Source organism: Herpailurus yagouaroundi, unplaced genomic scaffold, assembly GCF_014898765.1.
Source record: "Herpailurus yagouaroundi ecotype Mexico unplaced genomic scaffold, PumYag 28, whole genome shotgun sequence".
NCBI lineage: Eukaryota > Metazoa > Chordata > Mammalia > Carnivora > Felidae > Herpailurus > Herpailurus yagouaroundi.
The window spans coordinates 79,017,353-79,037,679 of NW_024412376.1; the positions used below are offsets into that span (position 1 = coordinate 79,017,353).

Consider the following 20,327-nt stretch of genomic DNA (forward strand, 5'->3'; position numbering starts at 1 on the left):
ATATAAGCTGTTCAGTATTCTTTCAGGTACACAGTGTTAAGGAGTTAGCCATTATTGGTGTTCTTGTTCTACTTAGTGTCAGAGCCTGATTACGTCCTATTTCTTTGGTTATATTAGTATGATTTACATTTAGAAAAGCATGTTATTAAAAGCATACTAGATATATTATTTTGCTGCATCAGTAAGTGAATACTTTGCCAAAGGCAACATGATACTAATAACAATAAATGCTTTCTTGTTCGGGGGTGCCTGGGTGACAGTTGGTTAAGCATCCAACTTGGGCTCAGGTCATGATCTCACCTCTAGTGAGTTCAAGCCCCACGTGGGGCTCTGTGCTGACATCTCAGAGCCTGGAGCCTGCTTTGGATTCTGTGTGTCATTCTCTCTCTGCTCCTCCCCTGCTCGTGCTCTATCTCTCTCAGAAATAAATAAACATTAAAAACATTAAAAAAAAAAAAAAAGACTTTCTTATTCATCTGTCTTGATGAGATTGCCACTCACCGCTTTGAATATTAACCTTTTTCATTTGCTTGATTTTTAAAGTGTTTTTCTATCTCCCAGAAAGGGCTACATGACATGTGTTAAAGTCTTTTACTGAAGATAAATTAATTTTGTTTGAAAAGTTTAAAAAGCTTTTCAGTACTCAATGAAATAATCGAAAGTCACTCTGGAATTGAAAAGTACCTAATCCTTCCCTAAATGATACTGTGGATCTCAGAACCATTAAATTGTCCAACTGATTTTACTGCTAATTTCAACTTTATAGTTTTTCAGTTAAATATTTGTAAGTCAAAGAAAAGTAGAGAAAGATTTGATACTTTTTTTATTTGCTTTTTTCCTTTTTTTTTTTTTTTTAGTTATTAGGGAATTCATTACTTGCAAAACATAGTAATATAACTAATATAACCTTTTGTGTAGAAGGGAAAGAAAACCAGTCACCATCTGAGTCCAATGGACTTTTTTAATTATTTTTATATGTTTAAGTCATTTTCTAATAATGTATAGGAGTGGAATAAAGACAGAGCAAAAAAATATATAGAATCTAGTAGATTCTAGCTTATTTCTGGTTCTTCTCATACCTGCATGTTTAAAACACAATTATGAAAACAAAACATAGGCCTCTAACTTTGTTGGAGAACAGTTATATTTTTTAATAATTGCAAAATATTTTCATTTTAGATATTATGAACACAAATTAGATTGATAAATGTAATGATTTTTTTCTAATTATTTTTCCTTCCCATCATTTTGTAAACACATCTCTATCTCCAGCATTTACCCACTCAAGTTGTATGAAATTTTGGTGCAGAAATATTTGAAAAATTAAATATTGCTCTCACATATCTTTTTAGCAAAATAAAATGTTCCAGATTTATGTTGCAGAATATTGTATAATGAGGTCCTTTTCACTGAAAGGCTAATGTATTGTTTACTCTGATTCCTGTGTTTGAGAAAATTCATCTAAGATATCATCATCTCAGCACTCACAGTTTGAAATTTCACTATATAGCCAATGTTACCATTTCACTAGAGTCTCTAATACTCCTACAAATCTTCTGATTAGTCTAATAATTGTGAAACATTATCCTCTCTGTTTTTTTTCTCTTTGTAATGGTGGAAAATGAGAAATTCTGAATTCTCAGTTGTGTTAATTGAAAACTTAAAAAAAATTATAATGATATTATCTCCATGCATTTTGTATGTTTTTGAAATGTGATGTAATACTTTGGATGATGCAATAGGAAAAATGAAAATGGTAATAGCGATAATTTATTTTAATATTTTACCATCCTTCTAGGTGATTCCATCATTTTTCTGTTTTCTTTTGCTTTTGTCTTTTTTAAGCATAGTTGGGAATAATTGATGAGTGGTGACTTCCTACTTTGATAAAAGAACAAAATATTTCATGATATAAGAAGAATAAGATCGGGGCGCCTGGGTGGCGCAGTCAGTTAAGCGTCCGACTTCAACCAGGTCACGATCTCGCGGTCTGTGAGTTTGAGCCCCGCGTCAGGCTCTGGGCTGATGGCTCAGAGCCTGGAGCCTGTTTCCGATTCTGTGTCTCCCTCTCTCTCTGCCCCTCCCCCGTTCATGCTCTGTCTCTCTCTGTCCCAAAAATAAATAAACGTTGAAAAAAAAATTTAAAAAAAAAAAAAAGAAGAATAAGATCACTGAAATTCAGTAGTGTGTCATAGATTTATAAAAGGATCCAAAAGACTCATATAATTGTAAGATAGAAGGAATTTTAATCTATTTTTTTAAAGTATAAGTAAATTTTCTCTTTATTCTTTCTTCTTTAAAAGTAATGAAATATCAGTCTCACAGGTTGAATTGCTGAGGGCTAATGAGATATAATGTAGGTAACAGTTTTGGATGGAGATTATGAACTGCCCTCTCCAACTTCTGCCCCTCCACCATACTAACACTTACTCTTTAATAGCAAGTTGGAGCCATTTGAAGATAACTAATGAAAAGACAGAGATAAAGAGAAAGGAGAAAAGAAATTAAAGAATCACTTATAAAAACAGAAACAAAAAGTCTTCTCTTACTTACATAAATAACAGACAACATGATCTCACTTTTAAAATAAGCCATGTGAAGCTAATATTACACTGTATGTTAATTAGACTTAAACAAAAACTTAAAAATAAAATAAAAATGAGCTCAATGAAGAGAATTAAAAACTCAAAAAATATAGATTAACAAAAGGAGATAAAAAGTGAACTGATTAAGCCCAGAAAAATTTGAGAATATTACATTAATAATAATCTTATTAAAATAGTGAAAACTAGAATGAAAGTATAAACCCACTCAATGACATAACATAGTTTTCAGGAAATCATACAGAATAAGGTGGAGAAGGATAAGTATACTTCACTATACTGCAAAGAGAATTTCAGGTAAAATTTCACAGCAACACTTATGGAGAATTGTGTATAAAATTTCAAGAGAACAAAAGTTGACTGAGAAATTGGGTAAAAACCAAGTTATCCTTCAAACATAAATGTAGCAAACATGCATTGTTTAAAATTATTTGAGTATAGTTGACACAAAACGTTCCATTGGTTTTAGGTGTAGAGTATATGCATTCTTAAGCATCCAAGAATTTAGGAAGTACAATCCCCATGAGCTTCTTTCAGAGAAATGAAAATAAATATAGATGATAAGATCCAAACAAAAAAGAGTTGAATAAAACTAGGAACCTAAGGAACTGGTTACTCCAGTTAAATGTAGAATTAATACTTAACAACTATGTTAGTTATGTAACAATATAGAATTTAGATGTTGTAAACTTTAATATAAACTAGTATATAAAACTTGAGGTATTGTGTTGGGATGAGCCCTGGGTGTTGTATGGACTCCAATTTTACAATTAATTTCATTTAACAAATTTTTTAAAAATGAAAAAATTTAAAAAATAAAATTTGAGGTATTGGAAGTCAGAGAAGGGATAGAGAGTATAAGTGTAATAATATTGTAATCTTTCAAAACATAATCAGTAGGTAATACTTCAGCCTGAAGTTTTCCTGTTCCTTTTTTAATCAATTTTAACTGGATCTTTAGAAACTATTGTCTCTTATGGTAAATAAAGTAGCATATGTTGTGTTTTACTCCTATTTTTTCTTCAGTTTAAGTATAATTATATATAGCACTTCACAAAATAGCAAGTGTAATATCCAGTTCTGCTATAAATATTTAAAATTTTAGTTATAAATACACAAATATATCAAGAGTAATGTTTATCGTGTAATATTGGGGGTGTAAGTATTTGAGGCTTTACAAAACTTTTTTTAAAACAACTGTAGAATATTTCCTTTATCACAGAAAGTTCTGTTCTTCTGCAATAATCTGAAATTAGGTGCACCTGTGTGGTTCAGTTGGTTAAACATCCGACTTTTGCTCAGGTCATGATCTCAGGGTTCCTGAGTTGGAGCCCCACCTCAGGCTTTGTGCAGACCCTGCTTCGGATTCTGTCTCCCTCTCTTTCTGCCCCTCCCCCCCATGTGCTCTCTCTCAAAAATAAATAAACATTAAAAAAAAAATAAAGGTTACTGGTTCACAAAAATATCAGAATACATTTTTTTTCTGTTTAATATATCCTAAAGAGTTGCTTTGTGAATCCTGTTATCTTATAGACTTATAATTTTTTTCTCCTCACTCTTGTTCTGTCATAATGGTAGTTATGGAAATGAAGGTAGGTTCTGTATCAGAAGGTATTTGCCCAAAGTTCTAAAAAGATAGAAGACGGGGAGTACTGTTAAATGAGAGCTGTTTAGTACTGCTTTTGCTTTTACTACATATTTTTTTATGTGATACCCTTTCCCATTCCACTGACTTTCCCATTCCACTGAATTTATCCTGATTTAGCATAAGGCATCATTTTTCTTCATTGTTGAAAAAGATAATAGTCTTTTGAAAATGAGTGGCACAGTGGAACAATACAAATCTTATGGAGCATCTTTAAAGAATTTTCTTTTGTAGCAAGCCTTGTTATACTATCTGTAGCTAAGAGGACAATAGTAAGTCAGACATAGACAAAATATAAGATGCTGTAAAATTTGGAAAGTAGAAGAAAAAGAATTGATGTAAGAATATTTGAAATTTTGGGGCGCCTGGGTGGCGCAGTCGGTTAAGCGTCCGGCTGCAGCCAGGTCACGATCTCGCGGTCCGTGAGTTCGAGCCCTACGTCGGGCTCTGAGCTGATGGCTCGGAGCCTGGAGCCTGTTTCTGATTCTGTGTCTCCCTCTCTCTCTGCCCCTCCCCCGTTCATGCTCTGTTTCTCTCTGTCCCACAAATAAATAAACGTTGAAAAAAAAAATTAAAAAAAAAAAAAGAATATTTGAAATTTTGTGAGCTCAAAAGTAGCTTCATGGGATTGAGGAATGTTGATTCTGAGAACCAGCAGGAGTGTAAATACTTTAGCCTTATCTTTATTGAGTCTACCTGTTAAACATACGCAGTTCCCAGTGCTTAGGGTTCTCTTCTCTCTACCTTCCACTCCTGCCCTCCTTATTCCATAATGTGTGTGTCTTTTTTTAGATATTCTCATAAGACCCCAGACTTTTGGGCTGTTAGAAATACTTTTTTATTACAAAAGCTTCTGGACTTAATAATGATCATTATGTTTCCTATACTGATGTCTGATACGTTCTCTGCCAGGTGTTTTAGATCCATTAATCTTCACAGCTATCCTAAAGATTTAAAGAGATATATAACTACCAGATCACAAAGTCTAGGGTTTCAAGAAAATATTTTAGAGTCTCTACTGCTGCTAAACAACAATAAAAACCTGCTGATTTTCAAGCATTCTTTCTTGAGTAGCTAAATATTAATTTCCCTTAAGCAGAGCGTCATTGTGAGACATAAAACTAATGGTGAAAATGTATTTTACAGTGGTGGCTTATGGTAACTTAAATGTAAAAATACTTCTGACTTGAGATTAAAAGAAAATATAGTATGCTAATAAGAAGATAGATTAAGAAAATCAAATAGAGGGGTGCCTGGGTGGCTCAGTCAGTTAAGCATCTGACCTCAGCTCAGGTCATGATCTCATGGTTCCTGAGTTCGAGGCCTGCATTGGGCTCTGTGCTGACAGCTCAGAGCCTGGAGCCTGCTTCAGATTCTGTGTCTCCCTCTCTCTCTGCCCCTCTGCCTCTCACACTCTGTCTCACACTCTCTCAAAAATAACTTCAAATATTAAAAAAAAAAAAGGTCAACTGGAAGGGACTTCCTTTTATAATAATAATAATAATAATTTTATTATATTACATATAATGCAAATAATAAAAAATAAGTTATTTTTATAATACATAAAATTAGTAAAAATATAAATTAAAATATCAATAGGAGAGAGACAATATGCAATATGTATATAAAAAATTCATTTGACAAAAGATTCATCCAAAATCTTTTTATTTATAAGAAATACTTCCTCTTTTAAATCTTTTATATTTGTATACTTTTACAGCCTGTTAAGCTGTAATTTTCTACTCTTCAAAATCATGTTAATGATCCTCCTGCCTTTGTTTTTCCTGTTGATGTTTGTAATTTTGATACTAGCAGGTGATTCGAAAAGACCTCCTGAAATACTAAATGTCACTATTCTTTTTTGCTATAGCTAGGGGGCAGCATTTACTCAGCTGACTCTTAGTCAACTACCACTATGCCAAATCAGGAAAATAATTCAGTGATCTAGAGAAAATAGCTAAAGCATGTCTGATTTTTTTTCGTTGGGTCTCAGTTTCCATTTTTAAATCAGGAAAAGTTAATAATATCTCTAAGTTAATAAGACTAATGTTATATATATTTTTATATCTTCAATTAAATATTTCATTATTTAATTGCTTTTTAAAAAATTAAAACCCGAACCAGGATTCAAAATTGTGTTATACTGTCTTTTTCATGTATCAGACTATAACATGAAGATGTACCAATATCCTAAGAAGTTATTTAAGATTAAATTATCAGTTAATATTTTAAAAGGAAGAAAAAAGAATAAATAAAATAAATAACTGGCATTACAATCTCACAGAATATATTACCTATTTATTTACCTGACTTTAGTTGATAAGAGGTAACTGGTGATAGTGAGCACCTAAAAGTTGTTACATATTAAAGAAATGTTTCAACTTGAATTAATTATTACTTTTCAAATATTAGAATATGCTTCACTTCACTTATTTCTAATAACTTTTCATAATTGTCAAAGTATAGGCACATAATTCAAATTTTTAAGTTTAGTGTTTTTTCAGTACTTTCCACTTTTTAATATTGAGGATATATATATGTATATATTATCCATTTTTTCTCATTATTTCATATTTCTCATTTCATATTTATTGAAAAATTCTCAAGAAAGTGTATAATCTCATATCTGGATCTTTTTTTTTTTTAACGTTTATTTATTTTTTTGGGACAGAGAGAGACAGAGCATGAACGGGGGAGGGGCAGAGAGAGAGGGAGACACAGAATCAGAAACAGGCTCCAGGCTCTGAGCCATCAGCCCAGAGCCCGACGCGGGGCTGGAACTCACGGACCGCGAGATCGTGACCTGGCTGCAGTCGGACGCTTAACCGACTGCGCCACCCAGGCACCCCTCATATCTGGATCTTTTAATCTCTCCCTTTCAGTTATCTTCATTATATATTTTATTCTTTCTTTCAACAAATATCTGAGTGCCTACTATGTGCTGCTCATTTTCCTAGGCACTGGATATGTTAAAAAAAAAAAAAAACAGACAAAAACTCTGCTCTCATTGAATTTATATTCTAGTGGGGGGCAGACAATAAAAAGATAATTTTTTTAACGTTTATTTATTTTTGAGACAGAGAGAGACAGAGCATGAACGGGGGAGGGTCAGAGACAGGGAGACACAGAATCTGAAACAGGCTCCAGGCTCTGAGCTGTCAGCACAGAGCCCGACGGGGGGCTCGAACTCACAGACCGCGAAATCATGACCTGAGCCAAAGTCGGCCGCTTTAACCGACTGAGCCACCCAGCGCCCCAAAAGATAAAATTTTTAAAAAGACAATAAAATAAAAAATAGATAATAAAGATAAATATACTAATAGATATGTTAGATAGTGGTAAGTACCAAAGAGGGGGAAAAAAAACAAACTATAGTAGGGACATGGATGTTAAGTGTTCAGAAGAAGAAGAAATTGAATTTTTAAATAAGGTAGTCAGGGGAGGGGAGTAAGGGAATGGGTTAAACAGGTGATGGGACTTAACGAGTACACTTGTCCTGATGAATGCCAAGTGATTTATGGAATTGTTGAATCACTATATTGTACACCTGAAACTAATATAACACTGTTAACTAATTGGAATTAAAATAAAAACTTGAGGGAGGGACAGAGAGAAGAGAGAGAGAGAGAAGGAAGGAAGGAAAGGAGAGGAGAGGGGAAAAGAGAAGAGAAAAGGAAAGAGAGTCAGGAAGGGAGTCAGGGAAAGCCTCACAGAAAAACTGGCTTTTGAATAAGTGGCTTTAGGAACTGAGGGAAAGAGCAGTGAAGCAGAGGCAACAGCAAGTGCTAAAGCCCTGAGGTGTAAGCATGCCAGGGTTGTTGAAGGAACAGCCCAGGAGACCAATGTGACTGGAGCCCAATGAACAAGGAAGGAGATGAGAGTCAGAGGACCGAATTTTACATCAAAATATATTACATAGTTAAGACTTTAGTTTTTACTGTCAGTGGTGAAAAGCCACTGGATTCTATTTAGCAGAGGAATGACACGTTCTGATCTAAACATTTTAACAAGATCATTCTGGTTTTTATGGTAAGAGAAACCCAAGGAGGGGCAAGGATGGAACTTTAAAAAGTTGATCACACACTAGTGTAATAATCTAGGCAAGAGGGACTTGAATCAGAAAGTTAGTGGTAGGGGTGGTAAGGAGTTGTTACATTCTAGATCAGTTCCAAAGGTAGAGCTAGCAGGATTGCTGGTGACAAATGTACACTGTGGGAGAAAGAGGAGTTAAGACTGATTCCAGAATTTTTTATCTGAGCAATTGGAAGAATAGAGTTGTTCTTAACTGAGATTTGGAAGACTATACTTGAAGGCAGAGATTTTGAACAAGTCTCAGGAGCTCAGTTTGGGACATGATATGTATATCTGTTAGCCATACAAGTGGAAATGTCAAGCTGGCATTTGGATGTGGAGCTTTGCAATTCAGGGGAGAGGTCTGGGATAGAGCTATAAAAATGGGAGTCCTCGCACTATTTATACATAATCATCTGGAGAAAAATAGAAAATCCAAGGACATAGGGCATGCCAATAGTTAAGTCTGGGAGATGAAGAAGAACCAACAAAGGAGATGGAGTAACAGTCAGAAAAGTAAGAAAACTAGATGAATGTGATATCTTGGAACTCAAATGGGTGGGGCATGTTTTGAGAAGGTTAGAGTAGCTAACTATGTCAAACCCTGATGATGGGTAAAGAAGGATTGAGAGTGAGAACTGGCCATTAGACTTAGCAACAGGGAAGTCTTTGATGACCAAGATAAGAGCAATTTTGGTGGTGAAGTGGAGGAAAGAACCTAACTGGAGTGAAATGAAAGAATATTTAATGAACATCTACTTAATGAACCCCTTACAGGCTGAAACTATATATTTTGTTCACTGCTATATCCTATCAGTCAGGCAGAGAGTGAGTTCTCCCTTACTCTGCCTTGTGTTCTATTTAGAGCTCCAACAAATCGCCTAAGGCCCACTCACATAAGGGAGAGTAATCTGCTTTACCAAGTCTGCTGATTCAACCTGTTGATCTCATCCAGAAACACTCTCAGAGACACAATCAGAATAAGGTTTAATAAATGGACACCCCATGTCAGTCAAGGTGACACATAAAATCAGTCATCACAAGAACCATTTGCTTTTTGTGTGATTATTGATACGGTTGCCTTTAAATCTACCATTTGGTATTTTTATTCCATTCTCCCATCAATTCTTTCTTTTCTTTTTCCTTTTTATTTGCCTTCTTTGAATTCATTGGACATTTTTTCTGTGATTTTATTTTATCTCCCTTGTTGACATGTTAGGTGACGCTTAGTTGTGTTTTTTAATTGGTTTCCTTAGGATGTATACAGTGGTCCTCAAATAGGCAGCTTTCCCTCCCAGAGGATTTTTAGCAATGTGTGGAGATATTTTTCACAAAACTGGGTTAATGCTACTGGCATCTGGTGGGTGGAGGCTGGATTGCTGCAATAATCTTAAAATGCAAAGGACATTCCCAAGCAAAAGTTATCTAACCTAAAATGTGAATAGTGATGAAGTTAAGAAATTCTGGTGTCTATTATAATCCTTTACATTTCTACAGTTTGCATTCAAATAGTATATCACTTCACAGATAGTACAAATACTTTACAATGTGTACTTCCATTTTCCCCTCCCAGTGTTTGTATTACAGTTGTCCTATGTTTTATTTCTACATGTTATAAACCCCACAATAAGTTATTTTTGCTTTAAAGAGTCCGCTACTTTTAAAAGCTTTTTCAAAAATAAGTCCGTTATATTCTACCACATACACAATTACAACCCCTGTGTCTCTTCATTCTTCTGTGTAGATCTAGATTTCCATCTGGTATCATTTTCCTTCTGCCCAGAAGACTTCTTCAGCCATTTCTTACAGTACAGGACTGCTGCTGATGAACTTTTTCAGTTTGTGTGTGTGTGAAACAGGCTTTATTTCACCTTTTGTCTTTGAAAGATATTTTTGCTGAACATACAGTTCTATATGGACACATTTTTTTAATATTTTTAAAATGTTACTCCACTGCCATTTGTTGTGCACTGATAAGAAAACATTTTTGGAGAAGAAAACATTCTTCTCATTGATAGTCTTACATAATGTTTTTGTTTGTTTTTTTTTTCTCTAGATATGGTGTAAATTTTCTCTTTACCACTGATTTTGAGAAATTTGAGTACAATGTGCCTTGGTGTGGTTTTCTTCATGCTTTGGGATCTTGAAGTTATTAGATCTATTAGTTTATAGTTTTCATCAAATTTGGAAAATGTTCAAACTATTATTTGTTCAAACAAATATTTGTTCTGTCCCCTGTCTTCTTTCTCTCCTTTGGTGTCGCTAGTACATATATATTTGGCCGATTGAAGTTACTCACTGATGCTTGGGTGTTTTTTTGTTTCATTGCATACGTTCTATTTTGATGTTTCTGAGTTTACCATTTTTTTTATCTGCAATGTCTGATCTGCTTAATCCCATCCAGTATATTTTTTCTTTCAAACACTGTACTTTTCATCTCTAAAAGTTTGATTTGGGATTGTTTTTTGTACCTGCCATGTCTTTACTTAACATGAACATCCTTAGCTTTTTGAACATAAGAAATACAGTTATAAAAAGTATTTTACTGTCATTTCCTGCTATTACAAACATTTATGTCAGTTCTGTGTACATTTTGAGGCAATGATTTTTCTCCTCATATGCATCTTTTTTTTTTTTTTTGCTACTTTTTATTACTGGTATTTTTTTTTTAATTTTTTTTTCAACGTTTATTTATTTTTGGGACAGAGAGAGACAGAGCATGAACAGGGGAGGGGCAGAGAGAGAGGGAGACACAGAATCAGAAACAGGCTCCAGGCTCTGAGCCATCAGCCCAGAGCCCGACGCGGGGCTCGAACTCCCGGACCGCGAGATCGTGACCTGGCTGAAGTCGGAAGCTTAACCGACTGAGCCACCCAGGCGCCCCTATTACTGGTATTTTTAAAATTAGATTCCAGTCATTGTGAATTTTACCTTGTTGAATATTGGATATTTTTCTATTCTTGTAAATATCCTTGAGCTTTATTTTGAGTTGTGGCTAACTAATACTGACACAATTTGATCCTTTCAAGGCTTGCCTCTAAGGTTTATTAAGACTGGAGCAGCATAGTTTGAAAGCATAATTACGCTAATATTATTAAGGCTATTTTTGAGTACTCTACCCAGTTCCTTGTTTATTACAGATTGTTTGTTTGTTTGTTCTGACTGGTGGTAAGATGAATTATTCCTGGCTTTGTGTGAGCCTGGCAAGTTTTCCCTCTGATCTTTTCCAGTTATTCCTTCCGTGCTTTGTGTAGTTTCCTCATACACATGCCCTCTTCACTATGTGGCAAAACAGATTGTTAGTGTGTTGCTGAAGTAATTCATATAAGATTCCTAATGACAAAATAATTGGCTTTGATCAGAAGGGTAGAGGTATTGTAATATAATTTATGTCATGTCCTTTAAAGAAAAAATGTTAAATAATAGTGATGAAACTAATATTTAGTGACTTTATTTTTATTTTTTTCAGTACTTGATTCCCTCCTTTTTTTTTTTATTATATGAAATTTGTCAAATTAGTTTCCATACAACACCCAGTGCTCATCCCAAAAGATGCCCTCTTCAATGCCCATCACCTACCCTCCCCTCCCTTCCACCCTCCATCAACCCTCAGTTTGTTCTCAGTTTTTTAGAGTCTCTTATGCTTTGGCTCTCTCTCCCCCTCTAACCTCTTTTTTTTCTTTTTTTTTCCTTCCCCTCCCCCATGGTTTTCTGTTAAGTTTCTCAGGATCCACATAAGAGTGAAAACATATGGTATCTGTCTTTCTCTGTATGGCTTACTTCACTTAGCATCACACTCTCCAGTTCCATCCACGTTGCTACAAAGGGCCGTATTCATTCTTTGTCATTGCCAAGTAGTATTCCATTGTGTATTAAACCACAATTTCTTTATCCGTTCATCAGTTGATGGAAATTTAGGCTTTTTCCACAATTTGGCTATTGTTGAGAGTGCTGCTAAAAATATTGGGGTACAAGTGCCCCTATGCATCAGTACTCCTGTATCCCTTGGGTCAATTCCTAGCAGTGCTACTGCTGGGTCATAGAGTAGACCTATTTTTAATTTTTTGAGGAACTTCCACACTGTTTTCCAGAGTGGCTGCACCAGTTTGCATTCCCACCAACAGTGCAAGAGGGTTCCTGTTTCTCCACATCCTCGCCAGCATCTATAGTCTCCTGATTTGTTCATTTTGGCCACTCTGACTGGCGTGGGGTGATATCTGAGTATGGTTTTATTTGTATTTCCCTGATGAGGAGCGACATTGAGCATCTTTTCATGTGCCTGTTGGCCATCTGGATGTCTTCTTTAGAGAAGTATCTATTCATGTTTTCTGCCCATTTCTTCACTGGATTGTTTTTTGGGTGTGGAGTTTGGTGAGCCCTTTATAGATTTTGGATACTAGCCCTTTATCTGATAGGTCATTTGCAAATATCTTTTCCCATTCCGTTGGTTGCCTTTTAGTTTTGTTGGTTGTTTCCTTTGCTGTGCAGAAGCTTTTTATCTTCAAGAGGTCCCAATAGTTCATTTTGCTTTTAATTCCCTTGCCTTTGGGGATGTGTCAAGAAATTGCTGCGGCTGCGGTCAGAGAGGGCTTTTCCTGCTTTCTCCTCTAGTGTTTTGATGGTTTCCTGTCTCACATTCAAGTCCTTTATCCATTTTGAGTTAATTTTTGTGAATGGTGTAAGAAAGTGGTCTAGTTTCAATCTTCTGCATGTTGCTGTCCAGTTCCCCCAGCACCATTTGTTAAAAAGACTGTCTTTTTTCCATTGAATATTCTTTCCTGCTTTGTCAAAGATTAGTTGGCCATACTTTTGTGGGTCTAGTTCTGGGGTTTCTATTCTATTCCATGGTCTATGTGTCTGTTTTTGTGCCAATACCATGCTGTCTTGATGATGACAGCTTTGTAGTAGAGGCTAAAGTCTGGGATTGTGATGCCTCCTGCTTTGGTCTTCTTCTTCAAAATTACTTTGGCTATTCGGGGCCTTTTGTGGTTCCATATGAATTTTAGGATTTCTTGTTCTAGTTTCGAGAAGAATGCTGGTGCAATTTTGATTGGGATTGCATTGAATGTGTAGATAGCTTTGGTGGTATTGACATTTTAACAATATTTATTCTTCCAACCCATGAGCATGGAATGTTTTTCCATTTCTTTATATCTTCAATTTCCTTCATAAGCTTTCTATAGTTTTCAGGATACAGATCTTGTACATCTTCGGTTAGATTTATTCCTAGGTATTTTATGCTTCTTGGTGCAGTTGTAAATGGGATCAGTTTCTTTCTTTGTCTTTCTGTTGCTTCATTATTAGTGTATAAGAATGCAACTGATTTCTGTACATTGATTTTGTATCCTGCGACTTTGCTGAATTCATGTATCAGTTCTAGCAGACTTTTGGTGGAGTCTATCGGATTTTCCATGTATAATATCATGTCATCTGCAAAAAGTGAAACCTTGACTTCATCTTTGCCCATTTTGATGCCTTTGATTTCCTTTTGTTGTCTATTTGCTGATGCTAGCACTTCCAGCACTATGTTAAACAACAGTGGTGAGCAGGGACATCCCTGTCGTGTTCCTGATCTCAGGGGGAAGGCTCTCAGTTTTTCCCCATTGAGGATGATATTCGCTGTGGGCTTTTCATAAATGGCTTCTATGATGTTTAAGTATGTTCCTCCTATCCCGACTTTCTCGAGGGCTTTTATTAAGAAAGCATGCTGAATTTTGTCAAATGCTTTTTCTGCATCGATTGACAGGATCATATGGTTCTTTTCTTTTATTAATGTGATGTATCATGTTGATTCATTTGCGAATGTTGAACCAGCCCTGCATCCCAGGAATGAATCCCACTTGATCATGGTGAATAATTCTTTTTATACGCTGTTGAATTTGATTTGCTAGTATCTTACTGAGAATTTTTGCATCCATATTCATCAGGATATTGGCCTGTAGTTCTCTTTTTTTTTACTGGGTCTCTGTCTGGTTTAGGAAGCAAACTAATACTGGCTTCATAGAATGAGTCTGGAAGTTTTCCTTCCCTTTCTATTTCTTGGAATAGCTTGAGAAGGATAGGTATTATCTCTGCTTTAAATGTCTAGTAGAATTCCCCAGGGAAGCCATCTGGTCCTGGACTCTTATTTGTTGGGAGATTTTTGATAACTGATTCAATTTCTTTGCCAGTTATGGGTCTGTTCAAGTTTTCCATTTCCTCCTGTTTGAGTTTTGGAAGTGTGTGGGTGTTTAGGAATTTGTCCATTCCTTCCAGGTTGTCCAGTTTGTTGGCATATAATTTTTCATAGTATTCCCTGATAACTGCTTGTATTTCTGAGGGATTGGTTGTAATAATTCCATTTCCATTCATGATTTTATCTATTTGGGTCATCTCCCTTTTCTTTTTGAGAAGTCTGACTAGAGGTTTATCAATTTTGTTTATTTTTTCAAAAAACCAACTCTTGGTTTCATTGATCTGCTCTACAGTTTTTTTAGATTGTATATTGTTTATATCTGCTCTGATCTTTAGTATTTCTCTTCTTCTGCTGGGTTTGGGGTGTCTTTGCTGCTCTGCTTCTATTTCCTTTAGGTGTGCTGTTAGATTTTGTATTTGGGATTTTTCTTGTTTCTTGAGATAGGCCTGGATTGCAATGTATTTTCCTCTCAGGACTGCCTTTGCTGCATCCCAAAGCGTTTGGATTGTTGTATTTTCATTTTCGTTTGTTTCCATATATTTTTTAAATTTCTTCTCTAATTGCCTGGTTGACCCATTCATTCTTTAGTAGGGTGTTCTTTCACCTCCATGCTTTTGGAGGTTTTCCAGACTTTTTCCTGTGGTTGATTTCAAGCTTCATAGCATTGTGGTCTGAAAGTATGCATGGTATGATTTCAATTCTTGTAAACTTATGAAGGGCTGTTTTGTGACCCAGTATGTAATCTATCTTGGAGAATGTTCCATGTGCACTTGAGAAGAAAGTATATTCTGTTGCTTTGGGATGCAGAGTTCTAAATATATCTGTCAAGTCCATCTGATCCAATGTCTCATTCAGGGCCCTTGTTTCTTTATTGACCGTGTGTCTAGATGATCTATCCATTTCTGTAAGTGGGGTGTTAAAGTCCCCTGCAATTACCACATTCTTATCAATAAGGTTGCTTATGTTTGTGAGTAATTGTTTTATATATTTGGGGGCTCCCGTATTTGGCGCATAGACATTTATAATTGTTAGTTCTTCTTGATGGATAGACCGTGTAATTATTATATAATGCCCTTCTTCATCTCTTGTTACAGCCTTTAATTTAAAGTCTAGTTTGTCTGATATAAGTATGGCTACTCCAGCTTTCTTTTGACTTCCAGTAGCATGATAGATAGTTCTCCATCCCCTCACTTTCAATCTGAAGGTGTCCTCAGGTCTAAAACGAGTCTCTTGTAGACAGCAAATAGATGGGTCTTGTTTTTTTATCCATTCTGATACCCTATGTCTTTTGGTTGGCGCATTTAGTCCATTTACATTCAGTGTTATTATAGAAAGATATGGGTTTAGAGTCATTGTGATGTCCGTAGTTATCATGCTTGTAGCGATGTCTCTGGTACTTTGTCTCACAGGATCCCCCTGAGGATCTCTTGTAGGGCTGGTTTAGTGGTGACGAATTCCTTCAGTTTTTGTTTGTTTGGGAAGACCTTTAGCTCTCCTTCTATTCTAGATGACAGATTTGCTGGATAAAGGATTCTCGGCTGCATATTTTTTCTGTTCATCACATTGAAGATTTCCTGCCATTCCTTTCTGGCCTGCCAAGTTTCAGTAGAGAGATTGGTCACGAGTCTTGTAGGTCTCCCTTTATATGTTAGAGCACGTTTATCCCTAGTTGCTTTCAGAATTTTCTCTTTATCCTTGTATTTTGCCAGTTTCACTATGATATGTCATGCAGAAGATGGATTCAAGTTCCGTCTGAAGGGAGTTCTCTGTGCCTCTTGGATTTCAATGCCTTTTTCCTTTCCCAGATCAAGGAAGTTCTCAGCTATTATTTCTTCAAGTACCCCTTCAGCACCTTTCCCTCTCTCTTCCTCCTTGGAATACCAATTATGCGTAGATTATTTCTCTTTAGTGCATCACTTAGTTCTCTAATTTTCCCCTCATACTCCTGGATTTTTTTATCTCTCTTTTCTCAGCTTCTTCTTTTTCCATAATTTTATCTTCCAGTTCATCTATTCTCTCCTCTGCCTCTTCAATCTGAGCCATTGTCGTCTCCATTTTATTTTGCAGCTCATTAATAGCATTTTTCAGCTCCTGGTGACTGTTCCTTAGTCCCTTGATCTCTGTAGCAATAGATTCTCTGCTGTCCTTTATACTGTTTTCAAGCCCAGCAGTTAGTTTTATGACCACTATTCTAAATTCACTTTCTGTTATAGTGTTTAAATCATTTTTGATCGGTTCGTTAGCTGTCGTTATTTCCTGGAGTTTCTTTTGAGGGGAATTCTTCCGTTTCGTCATTTTGGAAAGTCCCTGGAGTGGCTGGGAACTGTGGGGCACTTCCCCTGCACTGTCTTGAATAACTTGCGTTGGTGGGCGTGGCCACAGTCAGACCTGATGTCTGCCCACCGCTGGGGCCACAGTCAGACTGGTGTGTGCCTTCTCTTACCCTCTCCCAGGGGGGATTCACTGTAGGGTGGCATGGCCCGTCTGGGCTACTTGCACATTACCAGGCTTGTAGCGCTGGGGATCTGGCATATTAGCTTGGGTGGATAGGCAAGGTGCACAGGGGCGGGAGGGGTAGGCTTAGCTCGCTTTTCCTTCGGAGGTCCGCTTCAGGAGGGGCCCTGCCGCACCCGGAGGGAGTCAGACCTGGAGGGATGGATCCGCAGAAGCACAGCGTTGGGTGTTTGCGCGGTGCAAGCAAGTTCCCTGGCAGGAACTGGTCCCCTTTGGGATTTTGGCTGGGGGATGGGGGAGGGAGATGGCACTGGCGAGCACCTTTGTTCCCTGCCAAGCTGTACTCTGTCATCTGGGGCCCAACGACTCTCCCTCCCATTGTCCTCCACCTCTCCCGCTCTCTGAGCAGATCTGTTAACTTACAGCCTTCCAGATGTTAAGTCCCACTCGCTGTCCAAACACACTCCGTCTGACCCCTCTGCTTTTGCAAGCCAGAGTCAGGGGCTCTGCTTTGCCGGCGGGCTGCCCGTCCACCCTAGCTCCCTCCCGCTAGTCGTGTAGCGTGCACCGCCTCTCCGCCCTTCCTACCCTCTTCCATGGACCTGTCGTCTACGCTTGACTCCGGAGAATCCGTTCTGCTAGTCTTCTGGCGATTTTCTGGGTTATTTAGGCAGGTGTGGGTGGAATCTAAGTTATCCTCAGGTCGCGGTGAGCCCAGTGTCCTCCTACGCCACCATCCTAGTGACTTTATTTTTAAACTTAAATTAGGCTAAGGAGTTCAGATTTTGTTATATTTTATTGTTTACTATAGCCCATACTCTTTACAGTGAAGTCACATACCTTTGTATTCCTCTGCAGTTTTCCCTTTTATAATGTCGCTTGAAAGAACTATGTGTCAGTGTATATAAATGATGATCTTGTGGGGAGCAATGGGCTTTATTTCACATACAATACTTAGACTTCAATGTAGTATATAATAATACTTAAGGTTCTTGACTGGTATTTTGATAGCATAAATACTCAGTGGTATGCTATGCAAAGACATATGCTACTCTATTCATAATTTCATAATTGATAGGTCCTAGATGAATATTTATTTAAACCCTATAGGTAGTATAGAAATCTTTGTCTAATGGTTGACTGCTTTGATGCAGAAAGTAAAATAAAATTAGAGCTTTTCAGATCTTTCTATATATTATTACTGATTTTCAATACTTGCTACTGACAAAGGAAATTTTACTCTACATTTAGAAATTAAGAATGATTTCTCACTTCCAAAATGTCAATAAATTCGTTGAAAGTATATATACAAGTATGTGGGCATGTCTGTGTGTATTTTCATTCCTAGACAGTAAAATTAGGAAAATAAATTTGTCACTCGGTTAAAGAACTAATTTATTTTATTTTTAGATCTTATTACTTTTAGTCTGTTATGAAGCTTCCTGTTAATTTAGAAAATGGTAATAGAAAGTATGTGCTTCAGAATACTTTCTTATGAGACATTTTGGACATTTTTCAAAAACCATCTTATCAATTCTTGAAAATACTAAGAGTAAATCCACACTGATAAAGACCATTAAAATCCCAAAAATATTTTTGTGCAACCTGAAAGTTCATCCTTGGAATTAGCATGCAAATATTGTGTTTGGGTTAGTCAGAGTCTTGAGTATTTCCTTTGATGAAATGAAGACATTCTGTGTAATAATCCTTGGTGAAAGGGACATCTGTAGCATTTGTAATAGATGATATTATTTAATAGAGTATTTGTAGTAATAATTATAATTATCAACATTTTTATTTTAATCAATGGAGTAGACCAAAGTATAAAATATTTTTTACCATTCAGTTTAGTGGTAACCATTCTAATTATCTTTTATTTCCTCTTTATCTGTCCCCGGCATGGCACCCCTTTCCTCTTCTACCCATAGCTCTATGCCATCCCTTGGTTTCTCACCATGTTTACCCGTAAGTATAATTTTTCCTTTCCTTTTAATATTGTATTGACAAAAGGATAGCTCCTTTCTACCCCAGTATATTATAGCTATAGTCATATTAAATAGATTTAATTACATAACCATCCTTATATAATTCTAATGTAATAGAGTTGGGTAGAAAAAATTAAATTGTTTTCACTGCTGAATATCAAAAAGTGTAATATAGGATGAGTGTTATATAGTGATGTTTAGGATGCCTACCTTACGTGCCATGACATTCATAAAATCCCTGCCTTCTGTTGAAAAAGAAATTAACATAATATTTACATAAAGATTTGGAAGACAACTTTTACAACAAATAAGATTCAATTTTTAGAGATCCTCTAACACTTTTGTTATTTCCAAACCTAGAATTCCTCTAGAAATCAAAAAGTATGTGTATGTGATACTTTAATCAGTTACAGGTACGAATACAGTGGACATTCTGCTTAAATATGTACTATGATAAATGGAATAACCATATTTAAAGTAGATTATGCATTGGCCTGGAAAAATATGCACAGTATCATTAAATGTAAAAAAGAAGGTTGCAAAAAATAGAAAAAAATTTTTACGTGAACTTAATAAAGCTATTATTTTTTTTTCAACGTTTATTTATTATTTTTGGGACAGAGAGAGACAGAGCATGAATGGGGGAGGGGCAGAGAGAGAGGGAGACACAGAATCGGAAACAGGCTCCAGGCTCTGAGCCATCAGCCCAGAGCCTGACGCGGGGCTCGAACTCATGGACCGCGAGATCATGACCTGGAAGTCAGACGCTTAACCAACTGTGCCACCCAGGTGCCCCTATAAAGCTATTATTTAGAGTGAATAATAGAAATGTAACAATACTGAATCTAAAACAATACGAAATTTCATGTAAGTAAATAAGCTTGTGAGAATCGTATAACAAGAAAATTCTATGAAGAAATATAATTAATGGAACAACTATACCAGGATTGATAAAGGTTAGAAAATGTCATCTATTTGACCAATCTGATTATTAATATTTAAAAATGCCTTAGGAAGCAATAAATATTATATACAATTTCATAAGTGTTTTGTGAAACCAAACCAAAAATAGTTTTTATAAACATTTTATAAAACTAAATAAGCATTTTATAAAAACACTTTGGTAGTATTTGTTCTTAGTGGGTTTTTTTTTTAATGTTTATTTATTTTTGAGAGAGACAGAGAGAGAATGCAAGTGGGTTAGGGGCAGAGAGAGAGGGAAACACAGAATCCGAAGCAGGCTTCAGGCTCTGAGCTGTCAACACAGAGCCCGACTCAGGCCTCGAACTCACGAGCTGTGAGATCATGACCTGAGCCAAAGTTGGATGCTCAACCGACTGAGCCACCAACGCGTCCCAATATTTGTTCTTAGTTTTGACCATAAACCATTTGTA

At 36.2% G+C, this 20,327-nt stretch overlaps 1 protein-coding gene across 10 annotated transcripts in view; it reads left to right on the forward strand.

Moving 5' to 3' along the window:
- Positions 1-20,327, forward strand: part of TBCK (TBC1 domain containing kinase) — a 223,944-nt gene that overhangs the window by 119,797 nt on the left and 83,820 nt on the right. For all 10 annotated transcript variants that reach the window (XR_005790785.1, XM_040476786.1, XM_040476777.1 and 7 more), the window contains one exon: positions 18,877-18,913. Coding sequence is in view for 9 of the 10 variants with exons in the window: in XM_040476786.1 (XP_040332720.1) it covers positions 18,877-18,913 (37 nt within the window). In the remaining variant the exon portion in view is untranslated. The remainder of the gene's footprint in view (positions 1-18,876; positions 18,914-20,327) is intronic.